Source organism: Schistocerca gregaria, chromosome X, assembly GCF_023897955.1.
Source record: "Schistocerca gregaria isolate iqSchGreg1 chromosome X, iqSchGreg1.2, whole genome shotgun sequence".
Taxonomy (NCBI): Eukaryota; Metazoa; Arthropoda; class Insecta; order Orthoptera; family Acrididae; genus Schistocerca; species Schistocerca gregaria.
In genome coordinates, this window is record NC_064931.1 from 213,114,042 (window position 1) to 213,141,753 (window position 27,712).

Here is a 27,712-nt window from a genome sequence, read left to right on the forward strand (position 1 = left end):
TCCACAATATTTCAACAATGTGACTCGTTATCTTCATCAGGTGATACCTCAGACTACTCTTTGAGTGGGCAGGACCAGTATTTATGCCTACACTCCTTACCTCTCCATGGTGGGCTTCTGGTGGTCTGTCTGTGGTCTGCTCCCACTAGCAGCATCATTAGGCATTCCCTCTTTGGTCCAAAGTGCCTATCTGTGGGTTTTCATTCCATTTTCAGTCCACTGAAGTTATAGATGTTCTCTATGTGATCCGCACCCACTAGAAATGTTCTTAAGCATTCCATCTTTGGTCTGGTGAGCCAACCCGAGCATTGGTGTTTTGTTTTCCCTCCATGCACCCCTCTGGGTGCTGGTGTTCTGTTTTGAGTCTGGTGTGGTCCTAAGTGTTCTCTTGCAGTCTGATCCTGCTAGAACCAGCCTGTGACATTCCATCTTTGGTCTGGTGCACCTTGTGCTCTAGCTGAGCAGCTCTTGGCTGGTACACATTTATAGAGCAGAAAGTTGAATATTTATTGTTTCCTGTGTTTTCCTCACAGTATATTTCTAAAATTTTGTGCATGTTTTTCTTTTTAAGAGGTTTAATATCATGTCTTGTAACTGCAAATTCACTCTCTCTGTAGTACAGTATGTACTATTTTTTTAAAGACAAGCATTGTTTATCATAAGGTCAGATTGCAGTTGCGTACTTGTTTACATTTTAACACAGTTAACTTAGTGAATCCTACTTAATTGTTCTGTTTTCTTTCCATCAGTTTAATTTGAGTGTGTCCATTCATTATTAAGTTCATATTTTCGAAAAGTGGGACAAGTCTTAAGTTGCTTGATTTAGAATCTTTCACACTAATCATATGTTTACATGCAGTTTTTGTACATTAAAGTTACATATTGTTGTGATTAAAATAATTAATGGATATTGTAACTAAGCAAGTGCTAAGTTCCTGTTGTAAGCAGAAGTAAATAACTTTTTATGTAATATCCTAGGTCTGAACATTAAACTACAGGTTTAATGTTTGCTGCTCATAAATGACAAAAATTCATCTAGGGTAAAGTGTATTAAGTGATTAGTTCTATTTTTAAGTGTGTAATCTTTGTTGCAATGTGTGATAAGTTTGGATGCTGCCATAGGATACTCAAAGAGTTAGTAAGTAGTATATGTTGGCTATGGGTTGGAATTTCATTGGGCTGACTGTAGTGAGGAGCTGAATGAGGAACTCAGCTAGGCTCTCCCATGAAACTGTAAGCTTTGAAGAAGAAGAAGAAGAAGAAGAAGAAGAAAACAAGGGCATTGCTGAGCAGGAGATTTGTGCCCTTCAGGTTAAATTAGATGACACAAAATTTTAACTAGGTAGGTTGAAGGAGAAACTAGATCTTGGGAACTGCATAAAGGTAATAAGCAATGGGTGAAAGGGGAACAGCTCTTCAACTTCATCTACACTTGAGCTAACAGTAATGAATAAATTTGATTTGTCACCTGAAGTATCAGGGGATGAGCCTCATCCAGCTGTAGGTCACAGTAGGGTGCGGCAAACTTCTGGCAAAGAAGCCAATTTAGATCCATACCAAAAGAGAGGACGAAGAAAAGAATCCTGAGGAACAGGATACCAGGTCACAAGTACTCTGAAGCCACGTGCTGGCCTTAGCTAGGTGGCAGAGGAGAGAACGTATTTGTGCAGAGATTTTGGCAAAGGTTATTATAGTTAGTGGAGCAGGGAACAGCCTGGCTAAGAACAGTAATTACAGGATTAGGGGTGATGTGGATGAACTAGGAGTAGAAACTAGACACACAAAAGCAATTTCTGTGGAGGTCCTGCAGCGCCATGACCAGCCCTGTGTGAACACCACTGTGAGCCATATGAATACTCAGTTGAGCAGACTACTGCTGACTGAAATGAAATTTCGTATGAATGCAGTTCCTATTGCTACAATTGGGAGATGGTGATATACTAGACATGGCCTACACCTGAATTGGAGAGGGAATGATAGGTTGAGTGAACTTCTAGCAGCTGATATATGGGGAGCTACTGCCATGTATATAGCAAGATCCCTGTGGTTACTGGTGTCAGAGGGGCACTCTTTTTAGATTAGAATCAGTTTTCAGTCATGCTGTTTTGAAAGAAGTGAAAATAACAGAAGAGCCCCACTAAATGCTTAAGAATTCACAGAAAAGAAAGGTGAGCTTATTTCATCAAAATATTAGAGGACAGAGTAATAAAGTAGAAGAGCTTCTATACTTTTTGGAACATTTAGAGAGCTCAGGAATGATAGACATCTGTTGCCTGTCTGAGCACTACATAACCCCTGGGTTAGTTAAGTTACATATAAAGGATTACACTATAGCAGCTTACTTGTGCAGAAGTAATATGGGAAAAAGAAGAGTTTTGCACTTATTGAGACAGAACACAAGTTCAGAAATACTGAGACAAGCAGATTTTGTAGTGATAAGCACATGGAAGTATGTGCTTGTGAAACGATACTGAAACATAGTTCACTTTTAATTCTAATTATATACAGATCCCCACTGGGAAATTTTGCACTGTTTATGAGTAGTCTGGTTTTTTTACTGTGCTATCTGTCAGACAGCAGCAATGACTTCAATATAGATTTTCTGGAGGGTTTCAATATGAAATGATCTGGAAACCTTATTTGGATCCTATAATTTGATTTCAGTAATTAACTTTGAAATACTGGTCATTAAAATCTGTAGGACCCTAATTGATAATGTTTTCTTTGGTGAAGCTCAAATTAACAAAATAACTGTTTACCCAGCAACAAATGCTTTCTCTGATTGTGATACACAGTTAGGATACATAAGATAGTGCCTTAGACTACTCAGTGTATGTAAGTTAGAATAATTAATGACTCCACCACAAATGTTTTTAAGAATAGTTTGCAGGAGATGACCTGGGATGAAATTTATAGTTAACCAAATGCTAACATAAAATTTTATCTATTCCACGATAAATTAATATTTGAAAATTGCTTTCTGCATAAGCTAATCAAAAAGGACGTTAAACAGCCATGTAAAAACCATGGATCACTAGTGTAATTAAAAGTATTTTGTGGAAAGAAAAAGGAAATTTGCCAAGAACAAGTACAAATCCTGCAGTAGTCATACACTACAAAAACTAATCATATGGAATGATGTTCTGGGTAGCTAACTCATATTTAAGAAAGTCTTTATTGCACAAAAACATGCCATAAGAATAATACGTGGTGCTCAACCATGACCACCTTGTTGACATCTGTTTAAGGAGTTGAACTTTCTGACTGCTGCTTCACAGTATATTTATTCCCTCCTGAAGTTTTTTTGCAAATAATCCACTACAGTTGAAAAGGAACCATGATCTACATAATTACAATACCAGAAGGAAAAATGATATTCATTATTAAACATTTAGGTTGTCTTTAACACAAAAAGGGGTGCACAATGCTGCAACAAAAGTTTTTGATTACTTACCAGTAATATTGAATGTCTGACAGACAGCAAAGTAAAATTTGAAAACAAACAGAGAGTTTGTCCTTGACAACATCAACTATTCTGTAGAAGCATTTCTTTTACTGTAATGTGTAAAAGTTGGTGGGTAGGACTTATTAACTCGTAACAACTGTGTACGTTTTTTTCTTTCTGGAAAAAAACTTAGAAATGTGCAGAATATAATCATATTTACAAATTAATTTGTGATGTGAATTAAAATGACTGTTTTCACATCATTACAATATATCGGGCAAAATTACCCTTGGAACATGAAATTAACTAACTAACTCTCCCATGTCTACAGCCTCAGTTCTTCTTTTTGTCGAGCTCTGATGCTGACTTCATTGAGTTTTCAGCAAATCCAGTGCAGGATCCCAGGCTCTACTGAGTTGGTACCCACTGTCATGATTCATGAGGCTCCCTGTCAGCTTTACCTCTATAGATTATCTTGTAACAATGCCCCAGTACCTGGGGGTCTGTGCCAAAAGCCTCATTTCATAACAGTTCATGGAATGAATGAGTTCCAGACAGTGCTCAGCAATGGCTGATTTAGTTGCCTATCTTAGTCAGGTGTGTCTCCGATGTTCTATACATATGATATCCACTGTCTTAGTTGTTTGGCCAATGTATAACATGCCATGTTGGCAAGGTATATTATAAACTCCTGGTATTCATAGTCCTAAGTGATCTGTCTGAAGTTCACTGACAAGAATTCTTTAAGTGATCATGTAAATCAAGAGACTCAAAAACTACAGTTCAATGGAAGGTACAAAAATGTCTTCCATCTGCAAAGTAAGAAAAGGTTCAGTGACATTTAATGTATGATATATCCATTACAAGCCAGTTTTAAAACAGTTAATACTATTTTCATGGACCTTTTTTGTCCACTGAACAGTGATGTGTAGAAGATGTCAGTAGCCAGTATTTGCTGCTGGTTATATATATGTACTGCATGCTACAATACCTACTAAATGTGCCTCTATCAATCTCCAATTCATACTCTAATTTTAGTTTGTATTTCCAGGTGGTCAAGTACGAAACTCATGATAAACTGCAAGCCATTGAGGAGTGCATCGCATACTGTGGGTAACAGACATTTTGTGCCTCTACCTCATCTGATCCTCCAAGTGACCTGAGAATTGTTGACCATGCCAAAACCTTGGGACCACGGTGGGAAGTTTTTCGCACCATTACTGCTTTGGCAGTCTCTCGTGGTGTATCTCAGATGTGAGGCTATTCCCAGATATTGTACGATTACTTCTGCCCATCTCTTTTTCCATAACAGATTCTGAATGAATGCCCATGGAGTGAGTAACGAATCTGGGAAAGTGGTGTCACAGCAGATTTTGTATTTGTTTGTTTATGAAAATTTTCAAAAACCATGGTATGTAGAGAGCCATTTGGCAGAAAATATGCTTTAGGTATTTTATATTGTATGAAGCAAATGCATGAACATATCAAATAAATTTAATTATTTAAAAATTACCAAATATCACCAAGGGGGAGAGTGGTTCAAATTTGAAAGGAAAAAAAAAATCCTTCACATACATAATGTACATCCCCCAAAGGTAATCTATAAGGTCTAGCTGCTTAAAACACAAAGAAAGAAAAAAGAAGAAAGCATGAACCCATAATACCCTTCAGTATGTAGTAAAATGATACGGTTATTAAAGAACACAAAACTGGGAAATCAGCAGGCTAGGATGATAGTCAATCGGAATAAATTAAAACTTTGAACTTAAGGGCAAGGAATGGTATCCACAACAGTTCAAGACCTGCTTGGACAGATCTCAGATCCAAAGTGATGGTACTGATAAGTCCTAAGAAAGAAGGAAGGGTTCAAAAGATTTCAGACCTATTGAAATTTTGTGCCACCTCCAAAAAATACTGGAAAGACTGATACTGAATCAAATTCTACATGTGATTGGCTCACTGCATGCATAAGAGCAAGCTCAGTTTCAGCTCCTGACAAAAGCTACAGTCGACAATTGCTAAAATGAATGCAGACTGTAGAGAGTAGTTTTGAGTTTCACAAGGTGAAGGTTTTAAGAATCTGTCAAGATTTAAGTTTTGCAAGATGTGGGTTCCGTGGACCTGTGAGAAATGTGTGAGACTGTTAAGCATGAACAGCTTCTTGAAAAGGTGAATAATTTAATAAAGGATAGTGGATTAACTACACTCCTTTGCTACACTTCTCCAGAATTGTAAATTTTTCTCTATCTTCAAAGGACAAAACAGCTGGTGGAAGATACAGAAAAATAGTCTTCTCCAGATAAGCATATTAGCTCGAAACCTTGCCAGTATCTACACAAACAGGCAGGAAGTATTCTCAGACACCATAAGAATATTGTCTGCTGATGACATTACTGTAGCCACATGAAGTTTGAAGTAGTGCAAAGAAGTCTGTCTACTGTCCATGACTAATATGAATCACTAAGGCCAATTCTGCAAAGACTCATCTGAGAAATGAGGAAGCTCATAAGGAAGGAAGATTATGGTTTAACATACTGTTGACATAAAAATTGTTAGAGATGGAGCACAAGTTTGGAATGAGGATGAAATCTGTCTGTGCATTTTTCAAAGGAGGCATCTCAGAATTTGCCTTTAAAGACTTAAGGGGAACCACAGAAAGCATAAATCTGCATGGTCATAGGAAGAACTGCATCACAAGTATCCCAAATACCAGGCAAATGTCGTTACACAGTGTTAGCATGCCTACTGAGAAAGCTCATTGCAAGCTGAAAGCAACATGAATATTTATCAACTACAGATCTGTGACACTCTGAAATATTTGTGAGTAATGCTTGACAATTTCCTTACTCTTAGAAAGCACTGCATGTGCTTAAAGGTTTCACACAAATCACTTTCCTGTGCAAACTGGCCAGTACATTAACAAACATAGTGGTCTCTTCAGTACAGGATTTAAAGATAGAGGATATCAATCAGTTAATTTCTTACTTTCAAAATGAGGCATCATACAGAACAGTCTGTGATTTTCACAATATGAGGTATCAGTTAGTTCACTTATAATTTTCATGAGGTGAGGTACCGTGTCCCTTACAGCTGAGTATAGCTCTCTCAAATCTATTCAGTTTTGTAATAATAAAGTTTTCAATTAAAATTGAATTTTTTTCTACATTTGATTCAAAACAAAAAAATTAAATGAACTAATTTGCTTTGCAGTATAAAATATTTTATTTCAATGAAAAATTGATTATGCTGAAGTTCAAAACGTATTTTGTGGACCAATTTTGCTGGTAAATATTTAACTGTAGGCCAGTTATGTGTTAGAACTATTCTGAAGAGGAAGTAGTATACAACAGCTCATGGAAAGTGGGTGTAATCTGCAGGTGATGAAAATCCATAAATAAAATGAGTTCATTCAAAAAACTGTGGTTCAAAGATAGTTATTTATTGAATTTCTACTGATTAGTGATCAAATTAAAAAGGTGTTTATCATGTAGGTGAGGCTGAATTAGAATGGAAATAACAATTTATGTGTTATGGTGCGACTACAAAAGGTAGGTGTTTATGCAATACTTCATTTAATTAATTTATTTCATATAATGTGCTACATATCTATCGCACTTCTGGATACAGCAAAAAACTATGATTAATGAGCTGTTACAATACAAACAGGGAAGTTACTCTGCTACCTGCTACTCTGTCACAGAATATACACACGCAGTTTCTAGTCATCATTGCATCCTAACCAAATGGACATATTGCTCAATGAGACCTGTTGGCTAGTGGCAGGCTGTTTAAAGTTCATTCCAACTGACAGTCCACATCAGCTTGCAGGGATATCCCCACCTAGTACTCACAGAAAAAAATAGCTGTAAATAAGGAGAGGATGAGATTAGAATATGTAAATACCTATCCGCTGTATGTTAATGCACCTCCAGTTCAGAGATCAAATTGGGGTTACAGCCTGCTGAAAACAACACAAGAACTAATTGTGTCACCTGAAGTGAAAAACAGACAGCTGTGTTAAGTCAAGGTCCCTAACATTCCAGGACAGATGGCAGTTATGGAAGTGTTCCTGCCTCACTGCAATGGAAATTACGAAACATGGCATCCTTAGACAGACAAATGACAGAAGTGGACATGCCCAAAGACAACCTATAAATGCCAGAGCAGAACTAATGCAAATGTGGCAAAGACTAAACCATGAAACATATCTTCCAGTGTTCAGCTTATCCATTTTTGGCATTAAAGATGAACTTTTTCAGTCAATGCAGAATGCAGATGATGTTAAAAAGTATTAGTTTAAAATGTTGCAATATGCTCAGTGTTTAACTTTGATAAAACATCTTTCTGAAATAAGAACAATAAGAAAATATGTTATTTTAACTATTTGTCAGCAGTTATAACTGAAATTTAGTATAGTTGTGATTATGTGGTACTCTATTATGGAAGCCAAATAAGGATGACAAACAATGAAGTGAAACTAATTCCTGTTAAAAATTGCTGTTAGGGACAAGTTACATTACAATGTGTTAGCAACAGCTTAGAGTTTTAAAATAAATGTTCACCAGAGTAAACAACTTAGTTTCTCTAAAGATAAGACAGTAGACAAAGAAAATATTTCAGTATATGATAGCAGCTTGAATATATGAGATTGTCTAAAAACCTTCGAAAGGGAGGAGTGCAAGGAGGAAGATGGTGAGGATGATGAATGAATACAGGGCCAACCTCACACACTTTACATTCATCACTTTCTTTTTCTTTGATGGACAATTGTATTATATTACTGTGATTAATGACATTTCTTTGACATTGTACAAATCTAACACAAAACAGGAGGGTGAAATACCAATAATATGCTTTCTTCATATGGAGATACTGGCAACACAGTGCATGAATTGTATTATTTGTAAACAGCACTACCTGACATGTACCAACAACAAGTATTACAGCACTTAAACATTACTATGTATTGAGCATCTCCCTGGGATGGAATTAAAGAATTATACTTGAATATGCAGAATAACAATCTTTAGAAACTTTCCTACAAGTAAACATAGTTCTTATACACAGTCAGTCTGTAAAGCTGATTTACATTTTGCACTGTTAATATTTACATTTTTTTCAATAATAGATTTAGCTTTTTAAATTTTAAGAGTCCTCAAACACATTTTGGCAACATTATACTAAAAGGAAGCAGAAACAGAAAGCTTAAATTTTGGTGATGGCATTACAGGCAAGTGTCATGAGAAATATATGATCGAAACGACAGTAGTTATTTTGATAGCATAACAGATTTTTGTCAGTATTTATTGTTGTTGGTCACATTACACAAATGACACCATTTTGACACAAAAGAGGAGCTTTTTTTTATCGGCTGCTAAACCAAGAATAAATGGAGCCATGCTAACAGACACATACAATTATTTCAGTTTTTCTATAACCAGGAGACAAGAAAGGATTAGAGATAACAAAAAGGAAGGACGTGCTGCATAGGTGTTGGGATGAAGGTAAAGTTGTTCATAACTACACATCAAAAAAGGCGCAGGATGCTTGTTCCATATACCTGAACACTCATGAGAGATGAATGCAAAGAACAAGTTTAAGATAACAATGAAAATGATATTCACTACTACTTTTACCTCCCTTGCTGTTCCTTGTTTCTGCATGGACAAATGTTTTGGAACAGTTTAACCTACTCCAGCAATTAGTTTTCCTGTTTCATCAATGTCGTTTGTTCCTGACAAAATAAGTATTCAAAGGTTTACAAAGTCAGAGATTCAATCATATTCTCCAATTTGTGTGTCTGTATGTGTCTGTGGGCTGTTGCTCCTGTTTTATCATCTATTAAGCAGAAGCTTCTCTTATGACACATATATTATTAATATTCAGCTTTCAAAATGCTTCTAATACCGTTACATTAATTCCTCTGATTTCATTTTTATGTAATGTTCAAAGTAGCAAATATATGCAAAGGTAATAGAGCGACATACATCTTTTTCCATAAAGCAGCATATTTAGCACGGTAATACTGAGCTACCAAAGCAAAGGATACTCTGGGATTTTAAGGGTACTGTGGCACAAAACCATTCAGTACATACCACTGCTTTCCCTGGTGGCCACTTTGTGACAGACAGTTTAAAATGCTTGTCTCTGCAGCCACAACATCCATTTTTTGTTGGTTTTTCACCCTCCTATGTAGGAAACTAAGATAAATCATCATGTATTTAACAAATTCAATTCAGAATGTACTCTTCTGCTCTGATTACAAATAGGTATGGTTCTGCAGTATGAATACAGTAATGTTTAGTGAGAACTTTAATTGCAATGTCTTTTAAGTGGATTTTATTTACATTGAGAATGAACAAATCTTAATACATTTAGGAATTTGAGCAAAATATTATTTATAATTTTAATCAAACCATTTTGGCAAAGTTCTCCATGATGAAGGTGACACAAAATAACTTGACATTTTATTGTTACATACTTTGTGTACTATTTGTAATGTTTTTCTAAGTTGCAGTCAGTGACAGTACAATCTTAGGTATGAAATAGCCTCACCAACTATGACTAGAGTGCTGTAGATGAACTGTTAGATAATAGAAGATAATTTTCCTTGAAATATCTGAGAAAGTGATCCCAAAAGCAAACTGTCCCATGTCAGAAAGAATAACATGGACTAATTAGTATGAGGATATTAAGAGTCAGATGAGAATGAAGTGATTATTCCACACTTCTGCTCTTCAATTTCTTTAACTTGATTCAGCATCCAGTATAGAAAGTGTATACAAATATAAGGCTTTCTGTTTTATTACTTATCCCATCTTATTAAGTGAAGTCAATAATCAAAATAAGTGATAAGAAATTGTAATACTGTTGTCACTCAGTGGTAATGCCTGTACTTTAAGTGGAGCCATAATTTAAAACTAGCAGAGAAATATAACAGAAATACATCTAATCAACTTCTTTATGTACGTTTCTGCAGATGAAGGTTAAACATATGGTTCTGCTTTATTGGAAGACTATCCAGCTATGGCCAGTTGGCCATTATCATGTGGTTCCAAGTTGCCACTAAATGCAGCTGTCACAATCATAGGAAACAGGCGCAGCTCATATTTCCAACAAGTACTGGAGACATGTGCTATGTCTTGTTTCCCAAAATTATAAAATCTGATGCATTTGACAAACTTAAACATTATGTTGGCACACATGCTATGTCCAGTCTCCCAAAATTATAAAAGCACACATCTTTAGTAGCTTCTTGACATCACATGGAAACAATCTGTAAAGCCAAAACTGGCCAGTCACAAAGTATCAATAAACTTTAATTTTTGACAAAAGCATACACCCTTGGCAGAACAATGGTTAACTTTGTTAATATATTGTTCATTGGAAACTACTGCAACCAAGCTATCTAGAGTTTCTTACTTGTATACTGTGCTCAACACTGTATGAATTAACTAACACTTTAAGCAGATAGTACAACTATGTTGTTTGCAAGTCATTGAATTCTGACATTTACTTTATATCACACACACTTTATTTTTCTGAAATATTATGTTGTCAAAATAATTTTATGGAAATGAAAGCTCAATGAACTATACCTACTTTATCAAATGTTCACACTGAACTAATATGGGGCAAGTGTAAGGGTGCCTGTGAGCTCAGATTGGTGTGGGCAACAAGAATGTATATTAAAATAAATTTCCAGGTGTCAAGCTTTACACCAATGGCGACAAGAAATGATAAACAAATTATGCAAATAATAAAACAGATATTAAGTTCCTGCCATTCTGTTGCACAATTTGTTCTGAAAACAGTGTTGTTTCTTTCCAGTGACAGAACAGCTCACCATAGCAATTTTGGTGCCCAAGTTTAGAAAACCATTTGCATTTTCATGGTGCCTATGAGCAACGTTATAGAGATAAATGGTTGTGATCTCACAGCCTGAAAAAACTTTTTCTTAGACTTTTTGTAGGAGCTTTTAGGTGCAAAGATGAATCACAAGTTCCTCCTTCTATACTACTATACATATATCTGCTTGTGAAATGTACAATTGCTTCACTCCACAAAATAAAAATACTTTGGCCTCTTCTGCTATTGTAAGTTGCACAGTGTGTGTACACCATTATAGACAATGAAATGCTGTGCCCAATTAATTTTATGAAAGGAAAATTCATTTGAGGAAACTTATAATTTATGATACACAACTGCTGCCCACTACATACCTTCAGGAGGGAAAATGTGTAGTTCTGCCAACAGACACATACGAAAGTAAATGTGATACACTTTCTGTCTTTTGGAACTAACAGTTCCTTCACTGTGAATGAGAAAGGGACAGGTTGGGGGTTTCCTACCCTCATTCTTACTACATCCTGGGTTCTAAAATTTTTATACAAGTTCCAGTCTCTGAGAAAGTTTCCAAAGATATCAGTAATGCTACAAGCAGAAAAGAGGAGTATCATTTTTTTCTTTTCTCTTTTTTTTGAGATTACTTATAGTTCCATGTAGAAGAGAATGAAATCATATTATTAGTACATATAGAATATAACCCTCAACACAACTCAGTTACTTAAGTCAGTTCCATTATGAAGTAAATGATTGGAAACTTGTTTTTTGAATTATTTTCCAATCAATAACCTTGTATCTCAGTAACTTTAAAAAATGTCCTTTACCCAGATCATGAAAGATGATCCTGTCAATGTGAGGATGTGTGGAAGTGTCAGTATAGTTAAAATCTGTTTGTGTCTTAAGACCAATAAAGCCAGATATAACAAGGCCCCTAGTGAGTAATGGGATTATTGTAGTCAAGTGTACTAGCCAATAACTCATTGGATTTAGTACAGAAAATAGAATAAAACAAAATATCATACTACTCTAGCCTCTCACAACCTTAAAGTTCTTTTGAAGCACATGGATAAGCTTATGCTTTCTTTCTAGCAATTTTTCCAATCCTACAATTTCGTTTCTGTAAATGTAAAGGGTCAGACAGTTATCTGTCTGATAAAACTTAATTTTGTAGTTGTGTTCTCCTTATAAAGGTTTACCATTCTTGTAGTACTTTTTCTAATAAACTCAGTACTTACAGCTGACTCAACAATAACTATCAATATATTTTTTCCTTGCTTATTTGGTGTGGCAAGAATAGCAGAACATAATTAACTGAAACTGTCTTTGAAATGTTACATAGGTGTAACAGATTTCACTAAAGTATTGGAATAAGAATTTTACTTAACTAGCAGATAATGCAAGTAGCTTATTAAAGCATTTGACTAAGAATTTTATTTAACATTTTAGCTTAATGGGACCTACACGCCCTCACACAATCATCTGGTGACTTTACAAGACGGTAAATGATAGCATCATCTACAAGTAATCTAAGAGGGCTACTCAGAATGTATCCTAAATTGTTTATATAGATCAGGAACAGCAGAGGGCCTATAACACTTCCTTGGGAAATGCCAGATATTACTTGATGACTTTACATTAGTTAATATGAAAAGTAACCTTTCTGAAAGGAAATTGTGAATCCAGTCACACAAATGAAATGATACTCTGCATGCAAGTAATTTGATCAAAAGTCACTTGTGAAGAATATGCCAAAGGCCTTCTGAAAATCTAAAAATGTGGAAGCAGTTTGACATCTCTCATCAATAGCACTCACTGTTTTGGAGAATAAAGAGCTAGTTGAATTTCACAAGAATGATATTTTCTGAATCCATGCTTCTTATTTGCCAATAAATTGTTTTCTTTGAGGTAATGTTTGAACACAGTGTGTGCTCCAAAATCCTACTGCAAATTGATGCTGGTGATAGGGGTCTGTAATTCAGCAGATTACTGCTATTTCCTCTCTTGGGTACTGATGTGATCAGTGCAACTTTCCAGTCCATAGATACAGATCTTTCAACAAGTGAGCAGTTATATATAATTGCTAAGTATGTAGCTGGTGTATCAGCATACTTTGAAAAGAACCTAACTGGAATACAAACTAGACCAGCACTCCTTGCTTTTATTAAGTGATTTAAGCTGCTTGCCTACGCTGAGGATATCTACTTCTCAATTACTTAGGTCGACAGCTGTTCTTGATTAAAATTCTAGAATATTTACTTTATCTTCTGTGGAGAAGGACCTTCAGAAAACCATGTTTACTAACACTGCTTCAGTGGCACTGCCATCAATAACATTACCATTGCTATTGTGCACGGAAGGTATTGACTCCGTCTTGGTGCTGGTGTACTTTACATACAACCAGAGTCTCTCTGGGTTTTCTGCCAGATTTTGAGACAGAGTTTCTGCAAAACTTTGTCAGTCTTGGCAATTTTGCATTCTTTAAAATTTGGCATGTTTTTTCTGTTGCTTGTGTAATTGCATTCTGATCTGTCTTGTGTACCATGGGTTATCAGTACTTTATATAGTATAAATCTCTCAATTACCACTGTTACTATTTAGCACACTGGACTCGCATTCGGGAGGACGACGGTTCAATCCCATCTCCGGCCATCCTGATTTAGGTTTTCCGTGATTTCCCTAAATCGCTTCAGGCAAATGCTGGGATGGTTCCTTTGAAAGGGCACGGCCGATTTCCTTCCCTCACCCCTCGTTGTCGACGGGACGTTAAACACTACTCTCCTCCTCCACTGTTACTATTTCTCTATATTTAAACCATACCTGGTTTATACTTACATAGTCAGATCAGAAGAGGTGGAGTCTGGCTCTTAGGATGGTGTCAATTTTTATCTGCTTTTTAAATTGATATATCTTGCATTTATTTTTGGTAAATCTGGATGTTATGGATTTCAGTTATGCTACAACAACCTTGTAGTCTCTAATCCCTGTATCCTTCATGAAGCTCCATATTTTCTCAGGATTATTTGTTGCAAAAAGGTCAAATATGTTTATGCAACTATTTACACTTCAAGTGGGCTCCTGTACTAATTGTTCAAAATAATTTTCGAAGAAAGCATTCAGTGCAATTTTGGATGATGTTCTTTGTCTGCCACTGACTACTTTAAACATGTATTTTCACCTACATATTGAGGATGGATTGAAATCATCACCAACTGTAATTGTAAGAGTGGGGTACCTATTTGTAACAAGACTCAAGTTTTCTTTTAAGTGTTCAGAAACTGTATCATCAAGTTGAGGGTCAGTAAAAGAAACCAATTATTTATTTATTGTTGTTGTCGAGTATTATCTCTAACCACACTAACTTACAGGAACTATCTACTTAAATTTCACTAGAAGGTAAAATACTTCCGACAGAAATAAACATTCTGCACAGATTATTATTTGCATTATCTGTGTTTGTGACTTTATTAAAATCAATATCTTGATAAATACTAAAATGACAAGAAGACTGCCTACCAGAAGTTGCAATGGATCTGTAGGTTATGAAGTTAAGACACTAACAACTATTGTCACACCAGCGGCATGAGCATTGACTACACAATAACCTGAGGCAAAAAATTAAATTAAACACAGCAGGAAATTGCCCTGCCATGAAGCAACAGTCTACTGTATGCACCATAGCATACAGTAGTCTGTATGATGTTGCCACCACCCAGATTTCCATTATTTGATATGATGTCATAAAATTAGGATGTTTACCAGTATTAGCAGAAGAACCATTTCTAGATGCATACAATGAAGTGACAAATACGTCCCAATATAACGTCAGACCTCCTTTTGCCTGGTGTACTGCAGTTAATTCAATGTGGTATGGACTCAACAAGTCATTGGAAGCCCCCTGCAGAAATATTGTCCCATTCTGACAATACACCGATCCATAATCATGAGTGTGTTCCTGGTGCAAATTGACCTTTCAATTACATCCCACAAATGCTCAATGGGATTTGTGTTGGGTGATCTGGGTGGCCAAACAATTCAGTTGAATTGTTCACCATGTTCTTCAAATCAATTGCAAACAATTGTGGCCTGGTGACATGGTGCATTGTCATCCATAAAAATTCCATTGTTATTTGGGAACATGACATCCAAGAATGGTTGCAAGTGATTTTCAAGTAGCTAAACATCCAGAGGACCCAGTCCATTCCATGTTAACACAGCCCACACCACAATGGAGCCACCACCAGCTAACACATGGGTCCATGGCTTCTAAGGGTCAGTGTATCCTTCATTGTGCCAAACAGATGGAAGACAGGAGGTGCAAGATCTGGGCTGTAGGATGGATGAGGAAGAACAGTCCAATGAGTTTTGTGAGCTCCCCTTGGGTATGCAGACTCATGCGAGTCCTCGTGTATTAATGGAGAAAGAGAAGTTCATTTGCATTTCCATGGTGACGAACACATTGAAATTGTTTCTTCCATTTTCTCAGCATAGCATAATACACTTGCGAGTTGATTATTGCAAAATGATGGAGGATACCTAGTAGAATATCCCCTTCAGAGTCCCAGAAAAGCATCACACTGAGTGTGCAGCTTTGAACTTCTTTTTTAAGAGGAGAGACACTGCATTGCCACTCCGTGGACTACCATGTGGTTTCTGGTTCAAAGTGATGAACACCTTCCATCGTATGTGATGATATCCAACAAAAAATTGTCACAATCAGCCTCATAACATGCAAGCAATTTCACAGAGATAATCATACATTGTTCTTTATGGTCAATGTTCTCATTGACCACAACTGATCACCACACAAGAGGATCTTCATACCACACACCAAGCACACCATAACCCCTTAATATCTAAGTCTGCCTTCCAAGAACAAGTAACAGACTCCCTACAACTTTCTGTGTCACCCTGCAGCATTGATCAAAGACTAGCAGCAGCTGGACTAGAAAATTACTGTCCCACACATAGGCTGTAGTTAGCATCACAACACAAATGGCTATGTTTTGGATGGTCGAATGACCAGGAATCATGGACTGCTGACAAATGGTGTTGCATTGTGTTCAGTGGTGAATTGTGGTTCTGAAACACCCTGGATGACCATTGCTGGTGAGTAAGATGGCAGCTTGGTGAGAGGCCCAATTCTAACATTTTAGAGGTGCACAGTAGTGTTATTCCTGGCATCATGGTGTTGGGAGCCATTGAGGTTGACTTCAAGTCATGGCTGGTAGTGACTGAGGGAACTGACATTACAGCAATAAGTCAGAGATATCTTGCATTGTCTTGTGTTATCTCTCATGGGACAGTATTGTGGTGGCGTTTTTCAACCAGGCAGTGCTTGTGTGCACATGACATGTGTCTCTATGAACATTCTGCATAATGCTCAGTTATTTCCCATTGCCAGCAACACCCTCAGATCAGTCCTGATAAAACACATGTCGGAGCAGCTCCATCCAAGTGCCAGATCCAGGATATCAAGGACTAGATAAGAAGTCATGGGCCAGCTGGCCTCAGCAAAGGATACCATGGCTCTAGGACATGCTTCCCAAGTAAATCAATACATGCATCCAAATAAGGGGGTGTGCAACATCATACTGCCAAGTCCTTTGTAAAGTGGACTCTATTTTGGAATCACTGAAATAACATTACATTCCCTCTCATAGATTCATTTTCACCCTACTCCCCCTCTGGATGCTTCACTTTTTTTGTCAGACATTGTCTATTAAAGAAGCAGAATATTTCTCTTTAATAATGATGCAAGCATTATGAGCAAGCCTAGTGGTGTAACTTCTACACTACTTCTTTTTCTTTTGTCTTTGTCCTACGTCCTATATGGGGTCAACATGATTACTCTTGGATTTGGCATGTTTAATTGAACAGGTAGCCACATGACTTCCCTGCTGCTACCTCATTACCACCACTCCCCCTTTCCCCCCTGCCCCAGAGGGAATGTGTGTACACCAAATGTCTGGGTGTAGTGTTACCCATGTGACAGACAGTAAACATTTTCTAAATGTTTGCAAATAATGTAATTGAGATGGGACTTGGGTACCAGCACAGTATTCACCTAATCAGATGTAAGAAACCACCTATAAATCATATCCGAGTTGGCAGGCACACTTACTGTCATCATTAATCCACTAGGCAGTTTTGATCTGGGGCCAGTTCCTGATCTGAATCCCAGAAGCAGTGTTACACTCTGCTATCTGGATGGTGTGTAATTTCTACACTTGAAAATAATTAATGATTGGATCTTTGCAGACAGATGATCACTGTGTTTACATAAAACACAATACATGCAATCCAGTACAGCACAAGGTCTGACCACTTCATTAGAAATAATGCAGGAATTTAAATAAATAAAACAAATAGAATTTTCTAAGTTCTTATGTGTTTATACTGACAAGAATCCAAGCTAGAAGTATTGCAAATTTAACCTACCTTTTTTATTTTAATTCACTTACAACTTGAGCTTCATCAGGGATACCCAGTCATCAACCAAAAAAGGTGTGTTGTATAGAAGAATTTGTAGTGTGGAAGTGTGTAAGGTGTACATGGTATCCACTCTAGAACTTCCTGAAAACTGCTCTTTAAACTTGAGGATACACTGATAACAGCCTTATGATACACTTACTTTCTTGGGCTGTTTGTTGTCAATGATCAGTCAGTCAACATTTGAGAACAGTAGTAAATTTCATAAATATAATATTAGAAAGAGAAATAAATTACACTATCTGTGAATGAGCTTTAGTGTAGTGCAGAATGAAATGAGGTATTCAGCTACAAAAATCTTTGACCAGCTATGAAATGTTGTAAAAAATTTAAAAGTGTTTTAAATGTATTATTTTTAAATTTGTTTAAAATCATTTTGAAACATGAACTGAAAACATATCTCCTTGATAACTCCTCCTACTCCACAGAAGAGTTTCAGGATGTGCATAGTATGGTGTGTGTGTGTGTTTTAAGATATAAACTGGTGTTTCAAGATATACACTGAGGTGACAGAAGTCGTGGGATATCTCCTAATATCATGTTGGACCTCCTTTTGCCCCGCATAGTGCTGTAACTCAATGTGGCATACACTCAAAAAGCCATTGGAAGTCCCCTGCAGAAACACTGAGCCATGCTGCCTCTACAGTCTTTCATAATTGTGAAAATGTTGCTGGTGCAGGATGTTGTGCACAAACTGACATTTCAAGTATGTCCCATAAATGTTTTCTGGGATTCATGTCAGGCAACCTGGGTGACCAAATCATTTGCTTGAATAGTCCAAACTGTTCTTCAAACCAGTCATGAGCAACCGGGGCCCGGTAACATGACGCAGTATCATGGGAACATGAAGTCTATGAAGCCTGAAAATTGTCTCCAGGTAGCTGAAAATAACCATTTCCAGTCAATGATTGGTTCAGTTGAAACAGAGGACACAATCCATTCTGTGCAAATACAGCCCACACCATTATGGAGCCATCATCAGCTTGCACAGTTTCTCCTTGACAACATGGGTTCACAGCTTCAGGGGGACTGTGCCATATTTGGACACTAACATCAGCTCTTAACAACTGAAATCAGCACTCATTTGACCAGTCCATGGTTTTCCAGTCATCTTGGGCCCTGCTGATATTGTCATGAGCCCAGGAGAGGTGCTATAGGCAACATCGTGCTGTTAGGAAAGGCTTTCGCATCAGTCGTCTGCTGCATAGCCTATTAACACCAAATTCTGCCACACTGTCCTAACTGATACATTTGCTGTACTTCCCACAATTATTTTGGTGGCTATTTCACACAGTGTTGCTTGTCTGTTAGCACTGACAACCCTACACAAATGACACTGCTCTTGGTCATACTGAAGGCCGTCGAACACTGCATAGTCCATGGCAAGAGGTAAAGCCTGAAATTTGGTATTCTCAGCACACACTTGAGCTGTGGATCTCAGAATACTGAATTCCTTGAAGTTTTCCAAAATGGAATGTCCCATGCATCTAGTTACAATTACCATTCCACATTCAAAGTCTGTTGATTTTCGACGTGGGCCATAATTACATCAGAAACCTTATGACCTGAATCACCTGAGTACAAATGACAGCTCTGCCAATGCAGTGCCATTTTATACGTTGTGTATACAACACTACCAGCTGTAGCCACCGTGTAGTGAGACATCACAATTTTGATCCACAGAACATGCAAACAACTAATAATTAATTACATTTTCTGATAGGTACTGTGAGCCACAATAAACGGTCAAGAATGCCCATTTTTGGGAATTTCTGGAGTATACATTTTCCCGATGATACGTACTTACATGTGATATTTACAGAGAATGACAATAAAAACTGTCTTATTACCCTTACAGAAGATACACTCAACAATGGGTGTGTTTCTAGTTCTATGTTATTCCAAAGAATGAGAGAAGGAAGATTAGGGTTTAATGCTCCATTTACATCTAGGTTGTTAGTGGCAGGTAATCTATAGAAACAGTTTGTGGGTATATTAGCTTAATGGAATGTCTTAAGATGGACAACGAAAGCTAGGAAAATGCCATACCAGATTGTTCTGTGATATTCACTGGGTAATGTTTGACCATCAAATTATATAGGTTAGGAATGTTATGCCATTAATTAGTCAAGCTGCACTACAGATATATCATTGCAATGAGATAGAACTGCAAATGTACAATGTTGTTAATAATGAAATCTTACAACAATGTGTTCCATGTTTTTGCTAATATATGAAAAAATTAATAAATACATAAATAATTCTAAACTAAGACATAACTGAAAAATTTAACAGGTTCTAAATATCATTTTCTTTCTCAGGTGACAGATGGCTTGGAAGGCCACTCTATGAAGTAATGCACCTAATTCACCTAAACTCAGTCATTTTTGTAAGATGTCATCTGACTGCCTGAGGGCAACATGGTAGTTCAATTTGCTGTTGAAACAACAATGTTTTGCATTGAATGTGGAGAAGAACACTCTACAGTGGTATGGGAAATTCCACTTGCAAATATTGTAAATAGTGCTTTCCATTTAACCAGGGTGCGGTGCAGAACATTCAGTCAGTTTTGCACCAATGATTCCTATCCAGACATTTACAACAAATCTTTCCTGGTGACCACACACTTATGATATGGAAAGTAATCTAGCATGATTAGCACTTCCAAAATGATGACAGATTTTTGAAAGTACCTTATAAACCAATAATTAGGGACTGGAAAACTTCACATATTGCAATAAATGCAAGAAGGATGTGAATTCTGCCTCAAAATGTTAAATTATTTGATAGATACTATTTAATAGTGAACTGTATCCAGATGAAATATTTTATTACAGACAATATGAAAGAGCTTTATTTTCTGGCTATAAATACAAAACATTTTACCAGTTTTCAATTACTGGTATTGCACATCATCTGGTAGATAATGTCTCTAAGAGTACAAACACAATGATGTGTCAATGTGCTCAATGATATGGAGCCACACCAACTGTGGGAAGTTGAATAGTCTATTTAATGCTAACACTTTTAATGTGGTAAATTAGGTGGCAGATGTTTTAAACTGTAGTTGCACCTTATAATGCCAGAGGTCAGGCCTGAACTACGTTGTCAACAATACTCTGTGAGCTTCAACAAGCACTTGCATGGTAGCCGTCCCCAGATGCTTTGTGTTGTGTGTTGCTCATTGTCTTCTTTTCTTATTTTGAAACAAAAAAAGTGACACCAGAAGAGAGTTGTGATCCCTATGACAATGCATTATTTCTGCTGTAAGCTGCTGCACTGCAAAAGGGACATGGGGTTTGTTTCCCAGCACCACTTCTCTCTCCTCTGGCACTCAAAATTGTAGTTTCTTTACGCTTGCAGCCATCTACCACTATATCCTACAGTGCCCACATTCTGTGCTATAGTGATTGGAAAACAAAGTCTATAACATTTCTTGACTGCACCAAAATTTTTCTCCAAAAGTCCAAAGAGAGTTACTATACATTCAGTTCTACTCCTACGCTAAGTGCCTTGTCAGTTCTGTCTGTAGCCATTGGCAAGCATGAGTTGCACAGCTATGAATGCCTTTGAAAGGTCAAAATTAAAAGTCTGCAGATTTTGTATTTATAGAAAAGGCAGCAAGACACAAATAATGTCCAGAAACACCTTAAACTGGAGATGCATTCAGTTCACCAGTGGGAAAATGCTACTGCTTTTCAACAGAACAATCATTTTGGAAGTTTAAATACAGCCAAACAAAGAAAATAAATGTCATCTTGGTAGAAAATGGTGTTGAAGTTTTTGTGAAAGTGAACATTCCAGTTAAAAAGTTCCCAAGCAGAACTTTTCTTTAATAGTCAGTTTCAAAGAACTAAGACTTTGTTCATCTTCACTCATGTAGTGCTACAATCTTTTAAATTTGTGTGTCTAATCACTCAAACAAATCACAAATTTCAATGGAAATAGATGGAAACTTTGCAAAAAATAAATGCAAAGTTTGCTAAAAATATATGCTACAATTTCTGGTCCCCACTCATAAAATATGATCATCATATGTATTCTAGAAGGCTCTGCTTGCAAGACTCTATTTGCAATTCTTTTTAGAAAGTGTTTGATTTACCCAGTCGTCCACGTATCTGGGATGATTCAGAGCAGCAGTAACATGTGAGAAATAGCAAGCAGGAAGCATGATGATTCTGTTGAATGTTTGTTGTAATTCATAAGAGGAAAGCCCCCATGTTCGGGAAAGTAGTGGTCATAACTTACTTTCTGACAGTTTTAATGCCTATTTTTATAAGTTCCAGCTTTTATCATCCAGTTACCTAATATTGAGGCTCCATAACTTTAAACTACTGCAGTAGCTGTTCTTCGACAGCTTTAATGAATTCTTAAAAAACTAATCAATCTGATGGAGGACTAGGAGGTAGTTGAAGAGAATGAGAACAATTCTTTGAAAAATGACATACTTGTGCATTCTGAATATGATAACAGATATTGTGGCTAGTTTACTTTAAAATTCATCTTGTAACCATACAACTTACCAATTGAAGAATTGAATATAACTAGTAATGATGCAGTGTATCTGTGCAGTTATTTTTCTATTGCATTATTTGCAAATGGAACAGGAAAGGAAATGACTACTTGTGATACAGGTTACCTTCCACCATGCACTGTACAGTGGCTTGCAGAGTACATACGCAGATGTAAATATAGACATAGATCTATTAATAATCGTGTCACCATTGGTTGTCATTATGCAACTAGCTAGCATTCATGTTTGTATATTTCAATGAGCCATCCTTTCTATGACCGCAAACACAATGTCTAAGCAATTAATTTTGAAAATCCTACCAAGTCTGCCTGAAAATGTTTTTCCAGGGATGGTAAATGCAAGGCATATACATATCCACCATGGCTGGATATAAATTTGTGTTTATGGTGGAAGGATTGACACAAACACACACACACACACACACACACACACACACACACACACACACAAACCATGCACAGATACATTGTATCAGCTAATTACATAGTTACATAGTACCAACAGTGCATCTCATCTCTGGAGTGGGGTTGTGTTGGCTGGCATTGGTGAGTTGAGATAGGAGGCAGGGAGGGGGAGGGCAAGTTGGAGGGAATGGTAGCCGACAGCTGGGAGAAAGAGACAGGAAAGGGGCAGGGCTTGTGTAGCAAGTCCACCTGATTCTGGGCTTATTTAGAGTGGTTGTATTTATAGTAACAGAATACATGCCACTGGCCAGAATGTGTTTCTCATAGTCAAACAGAAAAAGAAATTTGAGAAGGTTTCACCCTTCTATATCAAAACTAGCTTAGAGGGAATCTGTGGCTCTGTCAAGTCAGTCAAACATTTGCAAAATGGAACATTGTTAGTGGAAGCTTCTAATTCCCCACAAGCAGTTAACCTCCAAACAGCTAGATGTCTTGGGGAGTATGCAATAGAGACAGAACTGCAGAACTACAGAAACGGTGTTGTGACCTAAAGGGATCTCATTGACATTCCCAGAGAAGAACTGGAAAATAAGTGGACTCAAAAAGGCATTGTAGACTTACAAAACAAAATGTACTTATATATGAATGTTTAATGTGAATAATTATCATTAATTGTACAAGTTATCCATGGAACATGAAACAAGCTAACTAATTAACTGTCTCACATGAGAGAATAGGATCTCCGTGTCCTACATAGTGATCATTCAAATAGATGATGCTGTTAGTGCACCTTTATATATGATACCAGGCATGGTCTCAATGCTAAACGTAACCAACACTAATGCTCTCTAGTGATTGTTCTGTCACAAGAATTGCAACTGTTAATCATTTACATACCCACCCATGGTATATGTTTGTACGAAGTTACATTGACATCTGGCTGTTCATTATGGGTGCTTAACTTTTTTCTCAGGCAGTGAATTCATATGATATTTTTTTATATCTCTGAAGAATATTTGTGAATATTTTTGAGTGTACGGGGTTCTATTTCTTTTGTTTTCTTTTCATGTTAGTAGCCTCATTTTCATTCAGCTACACATAAAAAAGGTTTCCATTTCCAGGGACATTCAAGATAGATGTGCTGCTCAGGTATTCCAGTTTTGTGGCTGTTTATAGAATGGTGTACCTGTGAGTGCGGTTTTCCTGAATTATGCATTATTGGATGTGGGAGAGCATCACTCTTTGTTTTTCGACTAAAAACTGGGCTTGCTTTGGCATGCACCAGCATGCATTGAGTGCCGTGCATTAGTATGTGTGAGAGCTGAGTCAGTGCATGGATGACTATTTAGCAGGCAACACAAGTCTGGAGCATTTTTTTGAGTAGTATGATTTATGTTACATGTAGTACAGTCTGTATGATAGTGGTGCATGGTAATTAAGAAAATTAATAACTGTTATGATTGATGTCCTGGGGAACTGATAAAATAAATGTTGTCTTTGTTCAGAGTTTGTTAATGTATGTATTAACCTGCAACTACCAAGATCTTTCCTGAATCTGGCAGTACAGGATCCTATCAATTACATTTCTGAGCTCACTCACTACTCAGCCTGCTTGTCAGGAAGAAGATAAAGTGAGATAACAATAAGTGAGTAGCTTACAGAATGTCTACTGTGCTAGTGTCAACATTTCCATTCTGGGACTCAGTAGTGGAGGAAGATGGGAAATTGGATGGCAAAGGAATCAATTAATGGAGGTAGAAGTTTCAGCCTGGAGAAAGCCTGGAATATGGCACATTATTTGATCACCTCGCAAAAAAGTTGCTACAGTGGAGCTCATACTGATACATAGATAACTCAGCATCACTTAAGCATCTAACCACAGGTTCAGTTCACACAAAACTCTTTGTCGCTAAACATCTCTGGCCCTTGTGTATCGTGGTGAGTGCAGTTATGTGGATCTCATGTTTATAATGAAAAATGTGAATGCCCTAGCTTCAGTGTGTCAGCTCACTTAGATGATGGCCAAATTGTATGTAACTGAAACATCATTTAAAGAAATGGATTTTCCACAGCTGGATGCTTGAAATCTAATGTATCAGTCAATTATTGGGCTGACTAGAGATGTGCACTTGAGATCATTATTTAAATAATTGTGTGGTGGCAACATCGATGGCAGGAATCTTGGTAGATGTTATTCAAGCATGTTTTGTTTACTGAATGTAATTAAAAAATAAATTTTCTTTGTTATTCAAACTACAGTATCATCTCAGACATCAAATTAAGCCATGGCGTTATAACTCTGGAAACAATGAATTCAACAAGTATAAGCCTATCTTCAGCAGTTGTGGACTTGCGTATATACTAATGGGGGTTGACTAAGTGTCAGAAAATACATATAGGTAGGTCTCCAAGTCATATACTGGCTAAAGTGGGAACAACTAGATATTATCAAGTTTTATGTTCACACTTCTTCACTGAAGGTACTTGAGCATTAAATATTCCATCACTGAGTACCATACAAATATCTTCTTGCTTTAATGAAGTTAAAAAGTCTTAAGAAACCAGAGAACAATAAACAAACATGTTCTATGGGAAGACTGAAATTCACTCAATGTAGTTAAAAGATGTAACACTGTACTTACCCTAAAACATCTTTTATAAGTCACTGAGATGTGGACAAACAGGAGTGCATTTGGTATCAGTTCCCCATTTGAGGCCATCAAACGAATATGACGATACCCTGTTGAAAGACCATTATAGATTGACTTTACACAATGATGATGCTACATGACATACTGTAGGAAACATAATGGCTGCAGATTATGTAATACTACCTCGATACAAAAGTAATTAATTTATTCACTATGCTATGAACTATTTGTTGTTCATGGTTCTTCTTCTACCTGGATCTTTGTACTTACATTCTGAAGAATTTCATTAAAACTGAGCCAGTCTTGGTCAGTTGGTGATAAGTTTGCTACAGGTGTCTTTTTGTGCTCCTCCAGAAGTAAAAAACTGCAGAGCCCTTGAATAGCCTTACAGAAACTGATATTAAAAAGTGTTTTGGCAGTAGGAGGAGTCACTGTGAAGGTATGCAGAACTTAGATGGATCCTGATTTGAAAGCAACCACCAGTAACTCAGCATATTTGTTAAGTGCACAAATTTTCAGCATTAATTTAATTTCTTTTCTCATATCTCCTACTTGACATTTTCTGGTGAAACAAAAGTAAACATTCATAGTAAACTGCTCATCTATTGCAATGAAGCTGATCAATTTTGATAAAACTTGTCACCACTTAAGAACACAGAAAACAGTAATGCACCAATAGGCAACAACAGATGGTTCCTGCTAATGTAAATATTCTCATTTTTTGAGCCAATATAGTATATGTGATTCTTCAGCTTCTCCTAGTGTACTTCATAATGAAGTAGTTAATGGGTGAATAGCCAGATGTCAACGCCCTACAGGCACTTTATGTGGTCTGTTGGACACTGACGTGGTGGTTTGCTAGTGAACTAATATATTTCATCAATATAACATACATTTACTATCTAAAATTAAATTATTGGGATTTACATTATGAGGTGCAAGGTAATATAACAGGTTTTATTATATATTAGGTAATGGAAGGTATTATGTCAGACACTGTTATTGAGAGATGTAAGTTTCATTGGAATGATAACAATAAATGCTATTCATTAACCCCAACGGTGAAGCTTGCTGACACCAATTTCCAAATTATTTGTCAGTAGAACAGGCTACATTCATACCCAGTTGCTATTCCAGTCCACAAATTGCACCAGTAACACAGGCGCAATAGTATAACACTATACACTATAAACTGGCTTAGAAACCAAAACCTGGGCTGTGTCCAATTAACATTAGCAAAACATAAGTAAAACTATGTTATCTTGTATAATAATGACAGTATTTTACCAAGTCACTTATTAAAATCTGTCATAGTTTAATTATCGGTTAATATTAGAAGTGCCAACGGGGCATTTTTGTCCCATTGCAAAATTTTGAGTCCCTTTCCTCTTCTGATTGTTTTAGAAGAGTTCATAATCTTTAATATTTCTTAGTACATTTAATCTGGAAATAAAAGTAAATGCTGACAAGTGCATAGTTTTTGAGGAACAATAAATAACTGAAACCACTCGTGTAACACTTTGGCCACATTGAATAAACTAAGTGCTGCTGATTGCTACAAGTTTTTGATAGCCTTAATTGTGTCTGCTGTTGCAAAAAAGATATGAAACGGTAAGGGTGACATATGTGGTGGAATAAAAAATTATATACATAGAATAAACACATACGGCAGTGCAGTACAATATGGCTTGTTGTAAGTAGTGAGTTATCAACCTACAAATAATTCTACTCCATTCTGAATTTTCTATTGATTTAGTCAGAGTTTTCATATGTTTTTCAATGTGTGACTGGATGAGCAGATGTTAGCATTGATAAATAACAATGAATAAGTTGAATCTGAAGGAAAATATGCATATGGATTTTGATGCATAACAGAGTATAGTAGGGAGCTCCGATGAATAAGAGGGCAACTATAAACGTTTTGGTGAATCTCTATATGCACATAGTAGTGAAAAAGGTAGCTGTGTTCATTCCATGACAAACGCTGATTTCACTTCTCTCTAGGTGCTGTCTCACCCAAATAGTAACTACTTGTACTAGAAAATATAGTAGACATGGTTCTGGCATAATGATTCATAGTGATGATGCCACAGATGCTAAGGTTGGCATTTTGAAAGATAAGAATGATGAACAGAGTACATCTAGAAGCCATGGTGACTCATGTAAATAATGCTGAATTGAAAATGCACAAGTTAAACTTTGGTGTAATTTAGGTAAAAGATGATTAGGTAAAAGATGTTTTCTCAGTAACTTGATTGTCAGTACAGGGGTTGAACCTCAGGATTGAACAAAGTGTGAAATAGTTAATACCAATATTGGAACTCTTCCAAGGTGTGGACAGTAA

The 27,712-nt window shown here is 36.7% G+C and overlaps 1 protein-coding gene across 2 annotated transcripts in view; it reads right to left on the bottom strand.

Moving 5' to 3' along the window:
- Positions 1-27,712, bottom strand: part of LOC126298385 (inactive phospholipase C-like protein 1) — a 63,925-nt gene that overhangs the window by 32,425 nt on the left and 3,788 nt on the right. The window contains exons 2-3 of one of the 2 annotated variants that reach the window (XM_049989692.1): positions 25,360-25,457; positions 9,541-9,633 (exon numbers count right to left, since the gene is read on the bottom strand). In XM_049989692.1, the coding sequence (XP_049845649.1) occupies positions 9,541-9,633; positions 25,360-25,457 (191 nt within the window). The remainder of the gene's footprint in view (positions 1-9,540; positions 9,634-25,359; positions 25,458-27,712) is intronic. The other variant, XM_049989693.1, reaches the window with a different exon arrangement.